A 24063-nucleotide genomic window follows, 5' to 3' on the forward strand; every position below is an offset into this window, starting at 1 on the left:
GGGCAGGTCTGGGCCGCAGGAAAGCCGGTGAGGTGATGGAAAATACAGAAATACTCATTCAGAACTGTTCAGAATTCCAGCCAGAGTCACATTTCTTCATGGCTTTATGTGTGGATGTCTGTGATAATGTCACGTCACGTCATGTTGTCAGTAAATGTCCCCTGTCCTGTGCCCTGTCCCAGATTTAAATTGATAATATAATGTAGACGTGGGCTAGAGGGCCAGACTGGTTTTTATTGTGGAGCTGGTTTGGCATGTAGAAAACTTGTAGAGGTACAAAATAGTGTGATGCTGAAAGGTCCTGTGATGTCCTGGTGCCCCTGGCCTCCGGATGGCGCCATATCTCCATTTGTATCCGATTTATGTATGTATCCCATTACACTGAATTACAATTCATATTTAACCCCCTGCTTGCCTCCCTCGGCTGTTGCCCAGTAATGATGTGTGGTCGTGAACGAATCTTCCGGTGAAGAGAACTGAAGAGCCGACACTCTTAAAAGAGCCGGAATTCCCAGCATTCATTCCGATATGTTTGGTGCAACGGTTTCCTTTCAGTCTTGAGCTTGTCTGAGAGTTGTTTCTGCTGTGGGGTACTACCCTAGTGGCTAACAAACGTGTCTATGGGTCCCAGGTCAAACCCTACCGTTGTGTCCCTGAGCAAGACACTTAACCCTGAGTGTCTCCAGGGGGGGACTGTCCCTACTGATTGTAAGTCGCTCTGGATAAACGTGTCTGGTAGATGCTGTAAATATGTTCTGTCCATCGCATCCTTTTTTTATCTACTGGTTAATGCACCTGCCTTATAGATGAATATATCTCTGTTCATGCTAGCGATAATTTGACTATGGGCAGGAGTGAATGGGCACGAGTATGGTCCAGTACCAACAGTGAACCCGGAAAATTCTAGAAACCCGGCGGGATGCAATTTCGAAGTCTCTAAAAGAGGACTCGTCGTCTTCACCAAAACTGACCATTGACTTTTTTTTTCCTTTGTGTCATGAGCCGGTCCAGCAGGGGTGACTCCGGGTCCGGAGTTTCATGTTAGTCTCGTGTAATGTTCCCTGATCGTGTTCAGCTGTGTATAATTATATGAGTGTATAAAGCTGCCCGGTTGTGTCTGTTCGTCGTCGGGACATTGTGTGGTGATGTTTCCCCTGTCCCGTGACGTCGTGCGTATGCAATGTCCAACCTACCTGACGCTGAGTCATGTATATGGGGCTGCAGTGGTCAAAATCCATTAGAAGCCATTGCTTTGTCTTTGCCATTGCCTACACTGATAATTATACGCAATTCTGTCTTCTGCAACAGATTCCATTTTATTTTTCGGATTCAGCAATTCAGTCTGTGTTTTCCCCATTGCAGAAATCATCTTACATTATTAATTGCATTATTAATGTTTCATCAGGGTGCCTCACTGTAATTTTCCTCCAGCTGGCTGTGATGAAGTTCTGGGAATGGTGGACAATGTTTATGCCTGCTCGCGAGTTTGTGCTCTAGAAGTGAGGTTTATCTGTGCTGGCCAGCTGTGTGGTGGGTTACTCACACTTTTCTCAGGGTGCTGAATGGCTAATGAAAGAAAGTGAAAGTGAAGTGATTGTCACACGTGATACACAGCAGCACAGCACACAGTGCACACACTGAAATTTGTCCTCTGCATTTAACCATCACCCTGAGTGAGCAGTGGGCAGCCATGACAGGCGCCCGGGGAGCAGTGTGTGGGGACGGTGCTTTACTCAGTGGCACCTCACTGGTACCTTGGCAGATCGGGATTCGAACCAGCAACCTTCTGATTACGGGCCGCTTCCTTAACCACTAGGCCACCACTGCCCCGGCAGTGGGCTGGTGGGAGGAAACCTTCTCACCCGCTACTGACACACTGCAGGTGCTGTGGCAGCTTCCTGTGGGCTCTCCAGAGAACATTATTCATGAGTGCTTTCGTGGAGGCTTCCCGTGCTTCCATTCCAAAACATCCCCAAAAAACACTATAAAGCTAAGAAGATCTGTTCCGCTGAGCATCTTTATAATGCTCTTAAAGAAGTGCCAATACGTCTGCAACCTACTACTTAAAAGTAAAATCACAATTAATATGATCTCTGATAAATTATCAGTAATTTAATATATATTCATTAAGGTGCACATTTAGAACATCTGGCAAATATTGTCTCAGAATATTAACCATTTACTCATATTTAATTTAGTTGATATTAATGCAGCAGTATTCAAGAAATATAAGAGTGGGCGGGGCTTGTTTCTGACTGACATCACATTTAGATCAAATCTGGCCTGTGTATAGATTTGATAAGCATTAACATTATAAACCTTTCTGAGAGGATTGCAGATGTGTAGCAATTAACATGTATGTCAGCGTTTCCCAACCCTAGTCCTGTAGGAAAAGGAACCCGAGGAACCTATGAACCAGAAGACCACAAAGACCCAGGTTCAAACCCCACTTACTGCCATTGATCCCCGAAAAAGACACTTAACCCTGATTGTCTCCAGGGGGACTGTCCCTGTAACTAAATTACTAACTTACTTACTCTGTCCCTGTTAATAAATTACTTTATTACTAATTACTGTCTTACTTAGTCTGGACGTAAATGCTGTGGCAGTTGCAAACCCCAAGCGATCCAGCAAACAGAATCTTTCAAGCAGATTTTCTAGATAATAAAACATTCATACTTCATTATTCATTTGCTGCTGCTTCAGTCAGTTTAGTAATACTGGTATAATTTTTCTCTGACATACCTGTACATACTTACATTTACATTTACATTTACATTTACATTTACAGCATTTATCAGACGCCCTTATCCAGAGCGACTTACAATCAGTAGTTACAGGGACAGTCACCCTGGAGCAACTCAGGGTTAAGTATCTTGCTCAGGGACACAATGGTAGTAAGTGGGATTTGAACCTGGGTCTCCTGGTTCACAGGCGAGTGTCTTACCCACTAGGCTACTACCACCTACTTATATTTTTTTGCTGTGTGCTTCTTTATGTGTTAGATGTTGAAATTGTGTTTTGTTGTGGTAGAATTTGTTAAGATTCTATTCTGAAATGCTTCATGCCCATGTTTGGGGTAGATTTGTTATAAACCCATGAGTTAGGTTCAGAACTTAACCCAGTTTTAGAGACATTTATGCAAAGAACATGGTTGCAGGGGTGGGTGGTGGGGTTCATGAAGATTGCTCGTGGGCAGATGGATTTATGGTTTAACTGCCAGAACACAGTTTTTTTTTTACTAACACGAATAAACGTGTAGAAGCCAATGACGTGACAAATGTTTAATCACCCAGACGAGTCTAAAAACCCGGCCGGACGCGTTCGTGGAATAGAGGAGATGCTATGCTAACTCAACACAACTTACCTATCACCTTTTTGTGTTTTGCGTTCTAAGGATTAAGTAATTCTAATGTGGATTTTCAAATCGCAGAGATAATCTCTTTGTTGTAATGTCTCAGGGTGCTGAATGGCTAATGAAAGAAAGTGAAAGTGAAGTGATTGTCACACGTGATACACAGCAGCACAGCACACAGTGCACACAGTGAAATTTGTCCTCTGCATTTAACCCATCACCCTGAGTGAGCAGTGGGCAGCCATGACAGGCGCCCGGGGAGCAGTGTGTGGGGACGGTGCTTTGCTCAGTGGCACCTCACTGGTACCTTGGCAGATCGGGATTCGAACCAGCAACCTTCTGATTACGGGGCCACTTCCTTAACCACTAGGCCACCACTACCCCAAATGTTTTTCAATAGCTAAAGCACCTGGTTTTCCCAGGCAGTCTCCCATCCAAGTACTAACCAGGCCCAAGCCTTCTTAGCGTCCAAGATCAGACAAGATCGGGCGTTCTTCTGCTGGTATGGCCGTAAGCAGGCTGTTAAACCCTGATGAGACAGAAGCTCTTGTACTTGGGCCTCAAGCAGCTAAATGTAAAGTCGTAACTCTGGATAGCCTTTCTATCTCACCAAATACAGAAGTAAAGGATCTAAGGGTCCTCATTGATGCAGGTCTCTCATTCGATTCACATGTAGATAATATCACTAGGATAGCATTCTTTCACCTAAGAAGAAGCATAATTTCAATGCACAATGCAGAAAAGTATAAAGTAATAAAGTGAAGTGATTGTCACATGTGATACACAGCAGCACAGCACACGGTGCACGCAGTGAAATTTGTCCTCTGTATTCTACCCATCAGCCTGAGTGAGCAGTGGGCAGCCATGACAGGCGCCAGGGGAGCAGTGTGTGGGGACGGTGCTTTGCTCAGTGGCACCGGGGTGGTGGCCTAGCAGTTAAGGAAGCTGGCCCGTAAGGACACATTTCGTTGTGTGCATGTGTGCTGTGATGAAGTATATCTCAATGACAATCACTTCACTTTCACTTTTGACCTATAAAGCTCAAATACAGAAAATACAGAAGGTCACAGCTGGGAGCAGATCCTTCTCTTGTAGAGCTCTACAGCTGTGGAACGGCTTGCCGGTCAGTGTTCCGGAAAGTGTCAGTGTCAAATCTAAACTGAAAATACATCTGGCCTTCTGTTAAAGCACAACTTCTGCTCTGACACCTTTATATATTGTGTAGGTAGTTTTTTGTCTATAGTTCTTGACAATTCTATAAAAAATGACTCTGTTTATGCCTTGTGTATAGTTATATTTTCCAAATAAGTGGGTAAATGGAAGAATATAAAAATATAAATATAATAATATATATAATATCAATATTTAAAAAAAAAAAGATCTACCTTTGATTGCCTCTTAAGCCATGAAATGTTGACAGGCTGGTTTTTATTGCCAAAAATCTGTAGGCCTGTGGAAGGCCCTTTCTGCATAGGCTTTTATCATTGTGCACTGCAATTTATTTTTTGTTAGGTCTAGGGGCTCCGGCCCATAACAAAAGAAAGGACACAAACGTAAACCTACTAAGATGAAACGGATAATTTTAACAAGCATTTTATTAACAACTAAATATATAAATAAAGATGAAATATATACGAAACGAATTACAACGAATAACGGCAACTAGACAGGAAAACAGAGAAAAACAAACAAACACCAAAGCAGGCTGACGCAACAAGTTGCGTTGCCTCCTAGGGGAAGAGCAGGGGAAACCGGAAGTGATGTCAAAGGGAAATGATATCCACAGAATCTCGACTAAACCACCAAATTCCAACACCAAGAACATAAACTAATCTAGGCAGCCATGCCTGTTACATATGCACATGTTGGGCGGTGTACGTTTCGCGTGTGTTCCAGGCATTGTGGGTATACGGAAATAAAGAGAAAAAGAAGCAGACAGCGTGTCGAGAGTCCGCATGGTTATTCATCAACAGCAAACATAACAATGCCCTGCATCTAATTAAACCAGACACCATCACAATGGTATGAAGATCACCACTCTCCCATAACAAAGTTTACTTTACTGTCAGGACATTTACATTTACATTTACGGCATTTATTAGACGCCCTTATCCAGAGTGACTTACAATCAGTAGTGACAGGGACAGTGAGCCTGCAGGTGGTGTCAGTGCAGGGTTTGTGATTTGTCCAATGTGTCCATTATAATGCTACTGGTTCACTTGAAGATCCCTGAAGCTGTAGTTGTCATGGTGGTGGTGGCTGTGGTGACCCTCTGGTTTGTTTCATGCTATGTCCTCGTTTAGCAGTTGTCAGGAACCAGGATGTATTTGCTTGACTCTTCACTGGGGTCTGCCAGTAGGCTGGGTGCTTGATTCCGTGTCTCAGAGGAAAAACAAACAGAAGCAGCAGCAGACGGTGGCTGTACGACCGATACTGAAATAGTAGTATTTTGGTGCTACAGTGGCCCGGTACCCTAACTAGGACAGCCTAACTAGGGTCAACAAGGGAACTGTTTGATAAAGTGGACTTAATAATTGAAACTAACAGAAGGCCAGAGAAAACAGATTTTGAGATTGAATTTAAACACTGACACTGTGTCTGAGTCCCGGACACTGACAGGCAAGCTGTTCCACAACTGCGGAGCTCTATAGGAGAAGGATCTGCTCCCAGCTGTGACCTTCTGCACCTTTGGTACCAGTAGTGACCCCGCACCCATTGATCGAAGAGGGCGTGGCGGGTCGTAAAGAACTAAAAGTTCACTCAGGTATTGCGGGGCGAGACCATTTAGAGCTTTATAGGTTAAAAGTAGGATTTTGTAGTCAATCCTAAATTTGATGGGTAACCAGTGCAGTGATTGTAAAACTGGGGTGATGTGGTCAAATTTCCTGGTTCTAGTTAGAACTCTTGCTGCAGCATTCTGTACTAGCTGGAGTTTACTCATGCACCTACTAGAGCATCCAGACAATAATGCATTGCAGTAATCTAACCTTGATGTAATAAATGCATGGACCAACTTTTCTGCATCATGCATTGAAATGATATTTCTTATTTTCGCAATATTTCTAAGGTGAAAGAATGCTATTCTAGTGACATTATCTACGTGCAAATTGAATGAGAGACCTGCATCAATAATGACACCTAGATCCTTCACTTCAATACTTGGTGAAATAGAAAGGCTATCCAGGGTTATTGTGTAGTCAGCCAGTTTATGCCGGGCTGCTTGAGGCCCAAGTACAAGCGCTTCTGTCTTGTCAGGGTTTAACAGGAGAAAGTTGGTGAGCATCCACTGTCTAATGTCCTTCAGACAATTCTCTATTTTGTTCAGCTGCTGCCTCTGATCTGGCAACGCTGACAGATACAGCTGTGTGTCGTCAGCGTAGCAATGAAAGCTAATACTGTGTTTGCGGATGACGTCACCTAAAGGTTACATGTATAAGGAAAAAAAGTAACAATTATTACTTTCAGTTAAATGGTTTAAAATGTTTATATGTATGATAGTAATAAATAAATTATTTCAGATAATGGTTAAACGGTCAATATGTGACCTGTATGGCAGTTTTCTAGAATTATAAAAAAAGTTCTTTAATTTACATAATCTGTAATTTAGGTTCAAATCCATTATAATTGCAGGTTGGCAGCATTAATTTTGCAATGCACCCTTTGCAAATTACTGTGCTGAGGTGAGCAGAGCACAAATGCAGACATCACTGAACCCCATGGTGTTTGTTAGGGAATAGACACAGGATGGTAAGGAGAAGATGAATAAACTCGTAGTCAATTATCGCAGTCTGGTTAGGGGGCGTAATTCGAAAGTCGAGTTTGTGAGGCAGGCTGAGCATTGGATAAGTCAGAAATAAGTCAGAAGTGTGGTCTTGAACTAAAGAGAAAGTTCATTACTGGATAAGTAGTCTGTCACAGATTTCCATTACAGATGGTAATCCCATCTCATAATCCACTCATAAAACAATAATGAAACTGGTCATTATATTTTATCAGTACCTACAAATGCACAGTGTGGTCATTAAACAGTTGTATGACATTTCAGAATGAATTTCTTTGTCTCTGTATTCATATATCTCTTTTTCCCCCCAGGTAGCAGCTGCTTGACTGAACCATGTGGTTGCTTTTGGCCAGTGTTTTTGGCCTATTTTTTTTGGCCAGTGGGGATCAACTAGCATCCACAGAAGGTGGGTTTCTGATTTACAACTAAAATATGCAGAAATATACTGTCCAACCTACCAATTCTGCATTTCTTCTTGTTCTTTTTGCTTGGAAGGTTCAGGTTCCAGAGAAAATTCTGTCTAATGTTCTGTTTCTTTTTCCACACTGAAGAAAGAAAATTAATTGATTGTCATAAATAAGTTCAATAAATATTATATAATATATGATAAAAATTATAACATCATTATATATTATGAAAAGAGAATAACAGCTGTTGTGCTTAGTACCATTATCCAGTTAAAGACCCAGCTTCGATACAGAACTTCTGACCTGTAGATTCAACTCATGTTTTTCAAGTCAAATTGTCTTTAAAATTCTTGGAATCACTTTTCTCCTCTCAATCATCTTTCTTCACCTGTCTCAGGTGTGCAATGCCCCACTCTGCAAGTGGAGGACTGGAAGTTTCCCAAAACAGCCACTCACAACATTCAAGGTATCTGTCCCTTTTTAATCCAGTTCTGCCTACAGGCGTCCAGTACTGATATTCAACCCTATTCAAAACGAGGAAATATTTTGTAAATGAACTCAAAAGGTCTCACCTTCAACAATTGAGATTAGTGCATTCTATGTTCTATTGTGAATAAAATGTGGGATTTGCTCATCATTCTCAAAGTGAAGTGATTGTCACATGTGACACACAGCAGCACAGCACACGGTGCACACAGTGAAATTTGTCCTCTGCATTTAACCCATCACCCTAAGTGAGCAGTGGGCAGCCATGACCAGCGCCCGGGGAGCAGTGTGTGGGGACGGTGCTTTGCTCAGTGGCACCTCAGTGGTACCTTGGCGGATCTGGATTCGAACCGGCAACCTTCTGATTACGGGGCCGCTTCCTTAACCGCTAGGCCACCACTGCCCCAGTTCATTCTGTTCATTTTACAGAGCTTCCCAACATTTTTAGAAGCACAGTACACAGCTTTCCAAGTTTGACAGTCATGTAGTCAATAAGTCATTATCTTGACTCTTTATATGTGAACACGTCATGTATGCTGAACTGTGTGAATGCTGAAAACATATTTATGAATTGATTGGCAGGGTTCAATCTGGTTCGTCGGTTCTCCCTACTGAAGAATACAGATGTGAAGAAGATCCGGAACCCTCGTGGACCTTTAATTCTAAGGCTTGGAAAGGTGTCTCTCATCCAACCCACAGAGTAAGAGTCTTCCTCCTTTTGTCACCCCACTTTTAAGATTTGTGTGAGTCGAAACTTGTTTTTTTTTTTGAAGAACTTTACCAAACAAAGCTAAACATGGGGACTTGGACCACAAAACCCACACGTTAGGAAATGTTGTAAAAAAGTGCTGAGTCGTGAGCTGGTTCCGGTGATCAGAAGGAGGGTGAGTGTAATGCCTTATCGGGAAGCGAGGGAGGCGCAAGTGCTCGACATCGTGCAGGCATCAAAGCGAGTGGGAATGAGGCAGCCAGTGGGGAGGCAACCATCCGCAAATTTTGAATGAAAAAGTTTCATGGTAGCTCCTTTATAGTTGTGGGTCATGTCAAGGCTTGCACTGCCCCCATCTCAGAGGGCTCCACCTACACTCTCTTCGGACCAAAGATGTACCCAAGGAAGGAAATGGAGGTCTGGTGGAATAGTCAAGTGAACCTGCTGGATATGAAGAGTTGCATGAGTATATCATCAATATTTACAACGCATGTCCCGCAGCACGGTACAGCATCACCATGCACTCATAGTGACCGGAATCTCCCTGCTGGTTACAGACCAGGCTGTGTGGAAGGCGTTTTTTAATTGTTAGCCCTCTGTAGTTGATGCATGGTCTCAGCCTGACGCAGATGATGTGCAGCGCTGGATATACCCCTGCTGTAAGGTTTCTTGAGTGTATCTCCATTGGCTTTATCTCTGTGACTGAGTAAAAGGAGTAAATGTGCTTTTCCCAGGCTGTCACGGGTGGGCTGGATATGGCGGTGAAGGAGGACGCATTCGCACGATCACAGGACAGGGGTTTAATACAAACTACACACGAGACAAGGGAACATTAACACGCACAATGACCCGACAGCGAACAGACACGAACATGATAGCTTTATACAATTATATAAATAGACAGCAGGTGAACGATCAGGGAACATTACACAAGACGAACATGAAACTCCGGTCCGGACCCCGGATCCGGAGTCAACCCCTGCTGATCCGGATCATGACACAGGCCCAATGTGGCCTGCTGCTTGCTGAAGATGAGCTGTAGGTCCTGGAATGTATGATGTAGAAGCCTCCAAGGCATTTTCAATGATGCTGAAATTATTGCTAGCATTAGTCCGTTCGAGTCAGTGTGAGGATTTTTGGAGTCTTTTTGGCTTTTACAGGGATATTTTTTTAACCTTTCCTTGGGAATGCTCAGGTGGCTGAGCAGTCATCAGTTTGGATGGATGTATAGTTTTCACAAAAGTACTACGGATCCTTAAAAAGTCTTAAAAAGTATCAAATTGGATTTTTCAAAATGAAGGTCATAAATATCATTAAAATGACAACTCATCCTTAAATCCAGAGCTTAAAGTTCTTTAAATACTCACTGTACGCTGCGCACTTCCGGGTTTACTAAACGCAGCACGTGCAAGGGGATGTTTGGTGAGAACACCCCTCCCCACCCCAGGCTGTTATAACTGCCTCGCGCCGAAGGATTCCCAGCCGCCGCCCCCTCTCCTTGCTCCGTGGCAAGCGGCAGGCACACCTCGCAAACGGCTCCGGCTTACCGACGTGGCTACGAACAGAAGTCAGTACATAAAAAGCACAAGTTGGCTGACTGATCTGACAGTATATCTGAAAGGCGCAGCACTAGTCATAAAGCATCAGTCCCAACACACAGCAAATCCTGGCAGGTTCAGGCTCAGTTTCTATCACTGGTTTTAGTTGGGCGTTGCTCAGAAAATCTGCTTCAATAACACATATTATCATAGACTCTGCATATTATAGTTTGTAATGCAGCTTTTTCATTCACTGGAAAGCCCAGAATGTTATTTGCATGTGGCAACAGCGACAGAAAGCTTTACTGTTAGTGCTAGCTACAGGCTTTACCCACCCAGTAAACCTGGGGATTTTCTCCCATTCATTTATGTAAGTCTGATGGTGATGGTGTGTATGCGTCTTCATAACTGCAAATCCACACTGAAACTACTCATCATTGGGTCTACCCTCATCATTGGGTTTATCCTCATCAGAGGGTAAAATTATGGTACAAATACGATAATTCCACGTGATTCGCTGCTTAAATTGGTTTCAGTGATTGGTAAGACATAATGGAAATTAGTTTTATTAAATGTTGATTTGACTTCATCCTTTCTACCTCACATCTACCTATAACACCCTCACGTTGCTAATTTAAACCCGCCCTTGCACATCTGTCCGTCTCGAGGCAGCATGTCAGCTATCTTGTTCTGTCACACACAGCATCTCGCCAGAGTTTAAAAACTCTTTTTAGTTTTTGCTTTCATTTATTTAATTGTAAATAGTTTTGAATAATCTTTAGAGTTGTAATGTCCTTTAGTCAATGGCTACTAACCTAGTTTACTAGTTTGCTTTGGAGTAATATAATTGCCACCTACTGACCTTTCTTGGTATGGATATAGTATCTTAGTCTCAGTATGATATACAAGCAATAAGTGGGCAGACAACTGCAGGGATGGATTACGGGACACGCCTACCAGGCCCAGGATCTCAAGAGCTCTGGTGCTCTGCACAAAAAATGCTACTGAAAATGCAGGCTTATTCTGGGTTTGTTCATCTCATGTCTGAATGTTCATTTACTTCCACAAACTTCAACAGAATTTATCACTATATATAAAATTCTCACAGAGGAGCATACCCACGGAACACACTTCCAATAATGGTGATCAGAGTTATTATATTTCAGACTGTTTCTATATCTGGGTGATGCCATCTGGATAACATCCAGAAATGCAACTGAAGATATTGCAATATCGGAGACAGCAGTGAAATACGAACTAGAGGCTCCTCACCTCACCTGTCCTCTCCAGCTCGCCGTACTGTTGTCACCTCACCTCACCTGTCCTCTCCAGCTCGCCATACTGTTGTCACCTCACCTGTCCTCTCCAGCTCGCCGTACTGTTGTCACCTCACCTCACCTGTCCTCTCCAGCTCGCCATACTGTTGTCACCTCACCTGTCCTCTCCAGCTCGCCGTACTGTTGTCACCTCACCTCACCTGTCCTCTCCAGCTCGCCATACTGTTGTCACCTCACCTGTCCTCTCCAGGTCGCCATACTGTTGTCACCTCACCTGTCCTCTCCAGCTCGCCATACTGTTGTCACCTCACCTGTCCTCTCCAGCTCGCCGTACTGTTGTCACATGGGCTGACAAGCTCGCTGTTTTGTTGTGGGAGGAGAAATGGGCGGGTCACACCAGGCGTTCTGGACCGTGCATCTGCTAAAACAGACCATACGTCATGCCTGGTCAGAGCAGGCATTCCCGATTCCTGGTCCAGAGCAGATATTCCAGATCCCTGATCCACAGCAGGAATTCCAGATTCCCGATTTATAAAAACCACGTGTTAAAATGCAAGCGAATTATGGCCCATATGGCCTTCCATATGTATCTTTCCACCACTGTACCACCACTGTTTTGCTCCACCCTGTATATAAGGCGCTGAACTCTGCTAGCATCAGTGCGTAGGAGAGACAGAGTTCACTCCACTCTGTGCTGAAATAAAGTTTCTTTTAATAATCAAACGTCTCACGACACAACTAAATAGTAATCGATTTTTATCAGTTTTATTGATTCGTTGTTGCAGCATTACTTTGAACCCTTTTTGACAGGAACTAGGCATCAAAAATATTTCTCTATTTTTCTCCATAGCTCTCTCTATGTCACCCTGCCACTCTCAATTACAAAACTCAGTGTCTACATACTGTGTGTGGAGTGACCAGTCAAAAACTAAAAAAGCAGCACCAATTTACCAGCACTGCTTTATAGATTTAAAAAAGTGAAACCCAGAATAAGAACACCTTTTCGCTGATATATAAAACATCACAAAGGGAGAGAAGAGCACATGCCTAAATGACAATTATATTTTAAACAAAAGATAACAGATGGACCCTAAGGAAAAAACGTCACTTTGTGCTCTGATACGATTCGGAAGGCAGCCACACTAAGGAATGAACTGTCCCCTCTGTCAACACAAATCAAATAAAAATAATGACAGGACTGCATAATTCCATAACAGATATGGGTGACGGCCTAACAGTGAGAGGTAGGGAGAGAAACAGGAAACTGAAAATTGATAAAGCATGGGTAGAAAACCCATTGAGACATACTGTATGTGATTTTGGGCTATATAAGAAATAAATGTTGTTGTTGTTGTAGAAATGATTGTCATAAGCATAAGAGTGTGTTTGTGGTTGAATGTCTTTTTCCAGGTCACACATGCATCACAGGCATGTACGTATGTCACAGTATTGATATTGTGCTTTCTGAAATCAGAAGCATACAGGATGGAATAACTTATTGATTATTATTATTGTTTGGAAGAGGTGTCCTGCAACTGTGACAGATTTTTTGATACATATTTACATAGAAAATGCCAAGTAATTGAAATGCACTCTTCAGAACTGAAGAGTGCTGCAGAGGATTTTGTGGTAATAGCTGTTACCACCTTTAAAAGATAAAAGATCTTTTGGTGATCAACAGAGGTGAATATCAACCTCTCCAGTTTGGCTTCCTGGTATTTACAGCTAGATACGTTAAGCACATATTAACTACCCAGTGTTTTCAGAGTAATTCCTGTCAAATGCCTGTGTGAGTGCATGTGTAATTTCTTGGTGATTTCTCTCTCTGTCTCAGTGAGGTGTTCCCTCACAGTTTACCTGATGAGTTCACGCTGGTGTTCACACTGATGCTGAAGAGGAGAACTCAGACACAGAAAGTCTATCTCTTCCAGATCACAGATGATCAGGGCTACCCTCAGGTAAACAAATCACATCAAACAAATCCCCTGTTCTGAAGCTCTACTTCAGTTTGATGAGTTGAATATTCTTTCATTTTGCAATGCTGTAATGATCTTTAATCTAAACCACAGATTTTTAAATCCCATTTTAGAGATCTTGGTGGTCTATATATGTGACAGAGGGGATGACAGTGAATTATGTCCGATAATAGCATGTAAAAATCAGCATTCATATATATTTTGTGTAATTATTTTCTCATTTTATATGTCCCATATAATTCCTAATTTCCCTCATGAATATAAGAAAACTGCCTTCTCTGCATCAACAGAGATCAGGGCCTCCGACACCAAAGGCTTTTCAATGTCTGGGACAAACTTTTATCTAAGATTATAAAAAGAATGTCTGTTTTAGATAAACCCTGTTCAATCAGGAGAGCACGGAATAGCTTACAATTGCGTAGGTAATCATTTGGTCAAAAGTTTTACATCTGTGCATAGACTTTTGAGTCATTTGAGTCTTAATGAGATTTTTTTAATTAGAGATATGGAAGCCTGATTAAGTGTTGGGGACAATTTATGTAATTTAATTTATTCATTAAACATTTCAGGTGCTAATTTATCAAAGAAAATCATATAAAACCACTTAATAACTGTCTGGACCTGGATATTTTCCATGGACAATGTGGTCCCTTTAAGCTCATCCACAAAGGAGGAATCGAACTGTCTAAAGTGATCATTAATTAACAAACCTGTTGTTAGGCAATAAGAGGGTTGGTTTTGTGAAACGAAGGCCTGGAGCAAATAATGGGTTAAGACGTCATATGAATATTTAACTTTGAATATCAGGTCCTGATTATCATGCAGAGCAGGTGTATGGATTACAAGTGATAGTTAATTAAAAAAAGGAAACTTGGCATAATGGTTGAACATACAGACTAATGAAACAGAAAGCTCAACATAACCTACGGTTAATGTAGGATGGGGGTTAATTCAAGGCGAGATTGAGGTGAAACCCACCTGGGGGATACATTTGTGGGCACAAAGCAACTTCCCTCAGATTGACAAAGTTCTGTGGATGCAGAATGAAATGTCTCTACCTTAAAGAAAGAAAGTCCAGTTGCCACGACCCAACCTTCAGACAAATTCACCTGGATGACTGAGAATCTTCACAGACATAGGATGGGGGAGTGAGGCAAAAAGGGTGGTAGCAGCCTAGTGGGTAACACACTCGCCTATGAACCAGAAGACCCAGGTTCAAATCCCACTTACTACCATTGTGTCCCTGAGCAAGACACTTAATCCCAAGTTTCTCCTGGACTGTCCCTGTAACTACTGATTCTAAGTCTCTCTGGATAAGGATGTCTGATAAATGCTGTAAATGTAAATGTAAATTAAAAAAGCTAACTTTGGCCCCGCCCACACAACAACGCTTTTCTTGTAGTTTTTTTATGAGGTTCTGCAGCTGCTGCAGTACAACCACAAATGTGTTATGTGCCATTGTTGTGTGTAGGCCACCTTTGGGGTTATAGGTCATGTTGGAGGTGAAAGTGAAAGAAAGTGAAGCCTTTGCAATTTGAAGTTGAAGAACACGGTGGAATTAAAATACTTAAAAAAATGTATGCACTCTTTCACAGGTTGGAGATCTGATCATATTACAGACCTGATATCAATTAACTTAATTAGTTGCTAGATCAACTCCCAGCTGAAAATCTTAAAAAACTTTCTTGCTTTAATAAATAATTAAATAACCACCATCCCTAATTTCTCTTTGTAGTTCTCTCTTGACCTGAATGGGCCAGAAGCCACTCTGACCTTGCAGGCACGGGGTTTGGACCCCAGGGGCAACATGGTGAACTCTGTGTTTAGTGGAGAGGGCATCAAGTCTTTACTGGACCTGCGTTGGCACAAGTTGGCCCTGAGTGTGCAGAGGACTGCCGTGTCACTGCATGTGGACTGCAGCTCTATTGAAACCAAACCCCTGGATCCCCGTGGATCTGTGCCATCCTCAGGACACACACTGCTGGGCATTAATGCTGATGACGGAAGCCCTGTTGAGGTAAGGAAGCACAGAGATTATTTTAACTTGACTCAAATTTAGAAAACATATTAGGGCTGCACGATTTGGGGAAAAAGACATATTGCAATTATTGAGATCAATATTGCGATATGCAATTGCGATATGATAAAGGACACTTGCTTGTATATCAATGAAAAGTCATATACAAATTACTAATAGTGAAATGTTTAATTTCAAAGTGAAACATACAAACTACTTATAACAACTTGAAATGCCCAGTGCATTCATACAATATTCTACAAAATTAAATAATCACAAAAAACTCTTTACATTACCGTCGAACGACAAACCCTGGTAAGGCTAAACAACTGTTTTGATTATATTTGGCCATTATAAAATCCCATATTATAGTTTTTACTTTTAACCAAAACGTTGTTTGGAGGCTGACTTGAACACAGGGATGCATAGCTTCGCTAGCATAGCCTAGCTTAGCTAAGGTTAAGACTTATAAAATGGGATTTTATAATGGCCAAATATATTCAAAACAATTGTCCAACCTTACTTATGAAATGTAATCCCCCGGGATCTGGTTTGGAGCATACAGCGGTTTGTACAGCCCCAAGCAGCACAAGAGTGAGGCATTTTTATGCACTTCTCTCCATAGACATGTATATGCTTCACTCCACAGCAGAGCCTATCGCAATATGGCGGAGACGTTGACGTACGATGCAGCGCGTCATGCGGCGTCTAACCATATGTCTCCGAATCGAAAGTCATGTGACCAAACACGTCACATCCGACTGAAGTGAGACTTCAGTCAGCTCGCAAACTGAATGATATGTTGCCGATTCAATCCTTTTTTTGCGTTCATGTAATCGCACAGACTGACATTGCGATTATGATTGCGATTAGATTAATCGTGCAGCACTAAAACATATATGTGATCATCTAACTCAAACTGCCCACTTGAGAAGAAACACTGATTGGCAATCAATTTCACATACTTTTGTGCAAATGGAATGGACAAAAAGTGGAAATTATACACAATTAGCAAGACATCCCCAATAAAGGTTCTGCAGGTGGTATGAGAACATTCTGCTGCCTGCAACATCTTCCAGCATAACCGTTTTGGCAGTGGGTTAGTAATGGCATGGGGTGGCGTCTCTTTGGGGGCCACAGCCCTCCATGTGCTTGCTAGAGGTAGTCTGACTGCCATAAGGTACCAAGATGAGATCCTCAGACCGCTTGTGAGACCATATGCTGGTGTTTGTTCCCTGGGTTCCTCCTAATGCAAGAAAATGTTAGACCTCATGTGGCTCCTGCCAGATGAAGGCATTGATGCTATGGACTGACCCGCCCATTCCCCCGACCTGCATCTGATAAATGCTGTAAATGTAAATGTCAACTTTTATGTTTTTTTAGATTTTAGATAAGATATATTTATGTGACAGAGTTTACAATTAAGACATGGTGTAGTTAGGACTCAAAAGGTTTGTTTCAGTTGAAACCTCAGATTTGTGATTCATGGATTCATGATTTCGGGTGATTAACCCGGCTGAGTGACAACTCATACAGCATTAGGTGTGCTACCTGTGGCTTGAAAACTTGCTCTTGGCTCTGAGTGCAGTCATTTTATGTCCTTCAGCAAATCTAACACAAGCATTGTTTTGAGGACGCATCTGACCTTGCACTTGCAACAAGCCCCATGTTTAGCACATATTTAAACACTTTGCGGCTTTCGCTGTGTTAGGATGTCAGCTAGATCCAAACTGAAGAATCCCAACCTGAATGTGGCAGTCAGCATGTGTGAAATCTGGGTGAATGCTGGAACACAAGGACACCACTTACCTCCAGGCCTAAGTGCAAAATAGGATCCTGGGCCTAAAACCTGGCGCCAGGGGTTCTTCTGTCCACCCCAATTCTTAACAGTTCACGTAGGGGAAATCCCAAAAACGAATGAAAATCAAACAGTAAAATGGTGCATCCAAAACTAAATAAACACACGGGGAGGAAAGTTACAAGATGATCAATCCATTATTTCAGCGCCAATATTAACTTCTGCTCCTCCTCCTTTATATCAGCAAGATGAGAAGCAAGCTGGTGCCCCCTTGTGGGTGTGATGTGATTGTGAAAGTGGTCTGTCTAACTAAGTGTATACCCCACAGCTGCATCAGACCAGAACTGAGCAGCATCCACATATGTTTTATCAGCTGCATTGTATGATTTTTTTCCTTTTTTTCTTAATTATTATAAAAATGATCACCCCACCAGACAGCATGAACAAGCTGCGTCGTATGGATCCTATCCTTCACTGTTGTTCACACTTATAGTATCTTGTGTCTTTCACACTCTGCATAGTCCTGTCAGCACTTTTTATGTTGCATCATGATCCTTGGTGAACTTTTGTTTCACTATGTACTGTGTCGATGGTTGGAATGACAATAAAATCCTGCTTTACTTCACTTAACTTTCTGTACATTAAGTAATATAGTAACACTACAGGGTAACAATTCTATTTTTAAAAATGTAATTATTTAGCATTATGTACAGTCATGGCTAAAAGTTGAGAATGACATTTTCAATATGCAAAGATTTAAGATTTTTCCAGACCTCTGCAATTCACCCTAGCATGCGGTCAATCTACTTCTTCTGTCAGAATGAGTGGGTTTTTGGTTTGTCTACCCATTTTTTGAGGATTGACCACAAGTTCTCAGCAGGATTAAGGTCTGGGGAGTTTCAATATATTTTTCATTGAGCTACTTAGTTATCCCTTTGCTGCTCCATCCTGCTGGAAAAGGCATTGTTCTTCACCAAAGTGTTCTTGGGTGGTTGGGAGAAGTTGCTGCCGGAGGGTGTTTTTGTACTATTCTTTATTCATGGCTGTGTTCTTGTGAGTGAGCCCACTCCCTTGGATGAGAAGCAGACCCATACATGAATGGTCTCAGGATGCTTTACTGTTGGCACGAGACAAGACTGATGGCAGCGCTTCACCCCAGTCCTCAGCAGTCCAATCCCTGTACTTTCTGCAAAATATCAGTCTGTCCTTGATGTTTTCTTAGAGAGAAGTGGCTTCTTTGCTTGCTGGTCTTTCTTGGGCACCCTGAAGCCTTCTTCACAACATTTGAACTTCTTTCCTTGATCTAATAAATAGTTGATTTAGGTGCAATCTTAGTAGCAGCACTTTCCTTGCCTGTGAAGCCTTTTTAATGCACCACAATGATGTTTCCCTGCAGGTAACCATGGTTAACAGAGGAAGAACTATGATTTCAAGCATCACCCTCATTTTATTGCATCCAGTCTGATCTTCTAACACACTCAGCATGACAGAATGATCTCCAGCCTTGTGCTCCTGAAACAATCTCACCTGTGCTAAAGAGAGCATCACTGAAATGATCTCAGCAGGTCCATTTGTGGCAGGGCTATGCAGTGGCAATGTGGATTTGGATTAAGTTCATTTTCATTGGCAAAGAGGGACTCTGCAATTCATCTGATTCTTGCTTCATAACATGCAAATAAAATAAAAAATAATAGTAATAAAAAATGGAAGCAGCACACTTTGTGAAAACCAGTATTTGTGTCATTCTCAAAACGTTTGACCATGACTGTAGACATGTTTCATCCCAGAACTGTTTGTTAGACTTGTCCTTTAAATTGTTTATCTATACAGGGAGTGCAGAATTATTAGGCAAATGAGTATTTTGTCCACATCATCCTCTTCATGCATGTTGTCTTACTCCAAGCTGTATAGGCTCGAAAGCCTACTACCAATTAAGCATATTAGGTGATGTGCATCTCTGTAATGAGAAGGGGTGTGGTCAACACCCTATATCAGGTGTGCATAATTATTAGACACCTTCCTTTCCTTTGGAAAAATGGGTCAAAAGAAGGACTTGACAGGCTCAGAAAAGTCAAAAATATTGAGATATCTTGCAGAGGGATGCAGCCTCTTAAAATTGCAAAGCTTCTGAAGCGTGATCATCGAACAATCAAGCGTTTCATTCAAAATAGTCAGCAGGGTCGCAAGAAGCATGTGGAAAAACCAACTTGCAAAATAACTGCCCATGAACTGAGAAAAGTCAAGCGTGCAGCTGCCAAGATGCCACTTTCCACCAGTTTGGCCATATTTCAGAGCTGCAACATCACTGGAGTGCCCAAAAGCACAAGGTGTGCAATACTCAGAGACATGGCCAAGGTAAGAAAGGCTGAAAGACAACCACCACTGAACAAGACACACAAGATGAAACATCAAGACTGGGCCAAGAAATATCTCAAGACTGATTTTTCTTAGGTTTTATGGACTGATGAAATGAGAGTGAGTCTTGATGGGCCAGATGGATGGGCCCGTGGCTGGATTGGTAAAGGTCAGAGAGCTCCAGTCCGACTCAGACGCCAGCAAGGTGGAGGTGGAGTACTGGTTTGGGCTGGTATCATCAAAGATGAGCTTGTGGGGCCTTTTCGGGTTGAGGATGGAGTCAAGCTCAACTCCCAGTCCTACTGCCAGTTTCTGGAAGACACCTTCAAGCAGTGGTACAGGAAGAAATCTGCATCCTTCAAGAAAAACATGATTTTCATGCAGGACAATGCTCCATCACACGCGTCCAAGTACTCCACAGCGTGGAAAGGGTAAGAAAGGGTATAAAAGAAGACTAATGACATGGCCTCCTTGTTCACCTGATCTGAACCCCATTGAGAACCTGTGGTCCATCATAAAATGTGAGATTTACAAGGAGGGAAAACAGTACACCTCTCTGAACAGTGTCTGGGAGGCTGTGGTTGCTGCTGCACGCAATGTTGATGAACAGATCAAAACACTGACAGAATCCATGGAGGGCAGGCTTTTGAGTGTCCTTGCAAAGAAAGGTGGCTATATTGGTCGCTGATTTGTTTTTGAATGTCAGAAATGTATATTTGTGAATGTGGAGATGTTATATTGGTTTCACTGGTAAAAATAAATAATTGAAATGGGTATATATTTGTTTTTTGTTAAGTTGCCTAATAATTATGCACAGTAATAGTCACCTGCACACACAGATATCCCCCTAAAATAGCTAAAAATAAAAACAAACTAAAAACTACTTCCAAAAACATTCAGCTTTGATATGAGTTTTTTGGGTTCATTGAGAACATGGTTGTTGTTCAATAATTACATTATTCCTCAAAAATACAACTTGCCTAATAATTCTGCACTCCCTGTAATCTAAAATTATCTATTATATTTAATATATCTTTTTTATGTTTCAATTGTTTCAACCTGTATTTAAAATGTTCTTCTTTCTCCCTGTTTGTCTATCTCAGATTGACATTCAGCAGGTGATGTTGTACTGTGATGCCTCTCTAGCCATGCAGGAGGCCTGCTGTGAAATCCCTGGGGCATGGGTGAGTCCACTACACCTTTTACACGTCTCACAGGCCTGACAACCCCTGACACGCGACACCGGAAAAATAGCCTATGGAGGAGGGAGAGGAAGGATTGCTGCTGTTTTGATGTTGTTCTTGAAAGTAGTGACTTGGAGCACACTCATGTTACTACAGCTTATGTTATGGGATGTACCATATTGTGATGCCATGATCCAGGAAAAAGGCAAGAACCATTGTAACAAGTAGAATGAAATTAGATGCAGTCCCAATGTCAGAGAGATATCTATAAAACGAGAAACATATAAATCAAGAGGTCTAAAAAGAGAAGCTAGCATAAATACTAGTAAATACAGAAAGAAATCAAAGTAACAATAAAAATAAGGCTGCAAGAGATGTAAGTGGAAGTGAAGTGATTGTCATTGTGAAACACTGCAGCACAGCACACGGAGCACACAAAATGTGTCCTCTGCTTTTAACCCATCACCGTTGGTGAGCAGTAGGCAGCCATGACAGGTGCCCAGGGAGCAGTGTGTGGGAACCGGCAACCTGATTACTTCCTTAACCGCTAGGCCACCACTGCCAAAAAATAAGTCCAGTTGCTAAATGTCAAAATACAGTGGGGAAAATAAGTACCAGCATAAGTACCAGTAAGGGGATTTCTAAGTGGGCTATTGCCACAAAATTTCCACCAGATGTTGCCCTCAAGCCAAATATTTCAATTCATACAAAGAAATCAGAACATTTAAGTATACAAGTTGAGTCATAATAAATAAAGTGAAATAACACAGGGAATAAGTATTAAACACACTTTATTTAATGCTTCGTAGAAAAGCCTTTGTTGGTGATTACAGCTTCTAGACGCCTCTTGTATGGAGAGACCAGTCTTCTGCATTGCTCAGGAGTGATTCTGGCCCATTCTTCCACACAAACGATCTTTAAATCTTGAAGGTTCCTTGGGCCTCTTTTTATGCTGATAAGAATGCTGATGTGTCAAATACTTATTTTCCCCGCTGTAATGTGTGAGCTTTTTTTTTATTACTTTCTTCAAAGTCAAAAGTTTACATGCATTTGCTTAGTATTTGGTAGAATGGCCTTTAAACTGAATGACTCGTTCCATAAGCTTCTCACAACAGAATTCAAACAGGCCTAAAACTGAAAGGGTTTTGTATGATTTAATATCAGACAGTACGAAAGAAGTTATATCTTTTTATACAGTGTATGTAAACTTTTGGTTTCAACTGTATGGTCAAGTAAAAGCTTACATATTGGACAGTTAATTTCTTCAGAGTAAAATTTCAGTTTACCCATTATGCAACAAAAACAGATATAACATTCCAGAATCATTAACACTTTGGGGAAGTACAGCCCCAACTGTACAATCCTGAAAAGACATCATTATGATTTTAGTTTGCTTCAATTGGTTGGATTTGGATGCATCAACATTATGTTGCAATAAAGGGAATTACTGTTGGATGAAGTGTGTATGATCTGGACTTCATATGACAGCTCTGAAGAGGTCCCCCAACAATTCTATGTCCATGTCATCAACACAAGCTCATATTGTTTCCTGGTCATCCACTTTCCTCTATGGTGACAATTTGTTTTTCCCATTTTTAGTGAGGGGCTTCATTTTTATGTTTTGTGTTGAATTATATGTGTGTCTTTACAGCGTCTTGCAAAAGTATTCACCCCCTTGGCATGGTTCATGATTTGGTGCCTCACAACCTGGAAGTAAGATGGATTAAAGTCAGTACTTTATAGAGCAACCTTTTGTGGTTATTACAGCTGCACTTCCCTTTGGATAAGTCTCTATGAGCTGGGCACATCTTGCCCCTGGGATTTTCGTCTATTCCTCATTTTTGTCCAATCCCCATTTGTTTGTGAACAGCAATGAAGCACCATCCATTGTTCACTCGAGTTTCCACCAGATGAGATGAGTTTGCACCAGGTAGCATCTTCCTTGTTGGTGAGAAATATCAATTTTACTTTCATCTAACTCGAGTACCTTTCTCCAAAATTGCATTTTGGCACACTCCAAGATGTGCCTTCTTATTTTTAACACTGAGTGAGTGTTACTCTATGGAGTGTACGGTTTATAGTTGGTCCTATGGGGCAGATAAACTGTAGTTTATTTGGGACAGTGGTGGCCTAGCGGTTAAGGAAGCAGCTTGAATACCGAGCTGCCAAGGTTCCACTGAGGTGCCACTGAGCAAAGCACCGTCCCCACAAACTGCACCCTGGGCGCCTGTCATGGCAGCCCACTGTTCACTCAGGGTGATGATTAAATGCAGAGGACACTGCTGTGCTGCAGTGTATCACAATCACTTCACTTTCACTCTGGACAGATACTCCAGTCTCTGCTGTGGAACTTTTTCAAGGTGCTGCCTCTCTGATTGATGCCCTCTTTGCCCGGTTCTCAGAGTTTTGATGGGTGTCCCTCTCTTGGCAGGTCTATTGTTGTACCAGGTTCTTTTAATTTGAGGATGATGGTTTGTTGGATCTTCATGGATATTTTAAATAAGCCAACCACCTAACTTAGTTCCTAACTTGTTTGGAGAGCTCATTGGTCTTCATTGTGTTGCCTCTTGTTTAGTGGTGGTGTTTCAACCTCTGGGGCCTTTCAGAAAAGGTGTGTTTATGGTAACAGATCATGTGACACTTTGATTGTACACAGGTAGACTTAAATGACTTTTGAGGGTAATTGTTTGCACCAGAACTTTTCATGGGCTTCATAGCAAAGGGCGTGTATACATATTCATATTTTAATATATTTTTACGTTTTTGCAGGTCTGTCATATAAAAAAGATTAAAAGAAAATTTCAATGGCAGGTTGGAATGTCAAAAAATAGGTGAAAAGCCGAGGGGAGTGAACGCTTTTGAAAGGCACGGTAGAAGGATCTGAATCTGTTTAGATACTGTTTAGAATAATTATGGGATGGCATCATTTCCTCTTGTTGCAGTGTCCTCCAGATGCCCCTAAGAGTCGGCGAGCAGCTGAGAAAGGACCATCTGGGAACCTTGTGGAGTCATTGCCTTTAAGTCAGGTGACGTATTCTTCCATCGCCTCACAACAGGCATAATTTGTTACAGTAGATTAGGTCATTAGACATTTTTTATAACAAATTTCTGTTATTACACTGGATGGATGAGGGTCACGTGCATAGTTACCACACATAAGTACAACATGCAGTGAAATGT

The 24063-nt window shown here is 41.8% G+C and overlaps 1 protein-coding gene and 1 pseudogene across 3 annotated transcripts in view; one reads left to right on the top strand and one right to left on the bottom strand.

Moving 5' to 3' along the window:
* Positions 1–24063, top strand: part of col16a1 (collagen, type XVI, alpha 1) — a 77904-nt gene that overhangs the window by 482 nt on the left and 53359 nt on the right. For all 3 annotated transcript variants that reach the window (XM_028963550.1, XM_028963549.1, XM_028963552.1), the window contains exons 2-8: positions 7448–7542; positions 7941–8009; positions 8612–8729; positions 13388–13511; positions 15265–15546; positions 20803–20883; positions 23826–23909. In XM_028963550.1, coding sequence (XP_028819383.1) covers positions 7470–7542; positions 7941–8009; positions 8612–8729; positions 13388–13511; positions 15265–15546; positions 20803–20883; positions 23826–23909 — 831 coding nt within the window. In that variant the 5' untranslated portion in view covers positions 7448–7469. The remainder of the gene's footprint in view (positions 1–7447; positions 7543–7940; positions 8010–8611; positions 8730–13387; positions 13512–15264; positions 15547–20802; positions 20884–23825; positions 23910–24063) is intronic.
* On the bottom strand, positions 3754–3871 carry LOC114770865 (uncharacterized; annotated as a pseudogene).

This window comes from Denticeps clupeoides, chromosome 20 (genome assembly GCF_900700375.1).
Source record: "Denticeps clupeoides chromosome 20, fDenClu1.1, whole genome shotgun sequence".
Classification (NCBI taxonomy): Eukaryota; Metazoa; Chordata; class Actinopteri; order Clupeiformes; family Denticipitidae; genus Denticeps; species Denticeps clupeoides.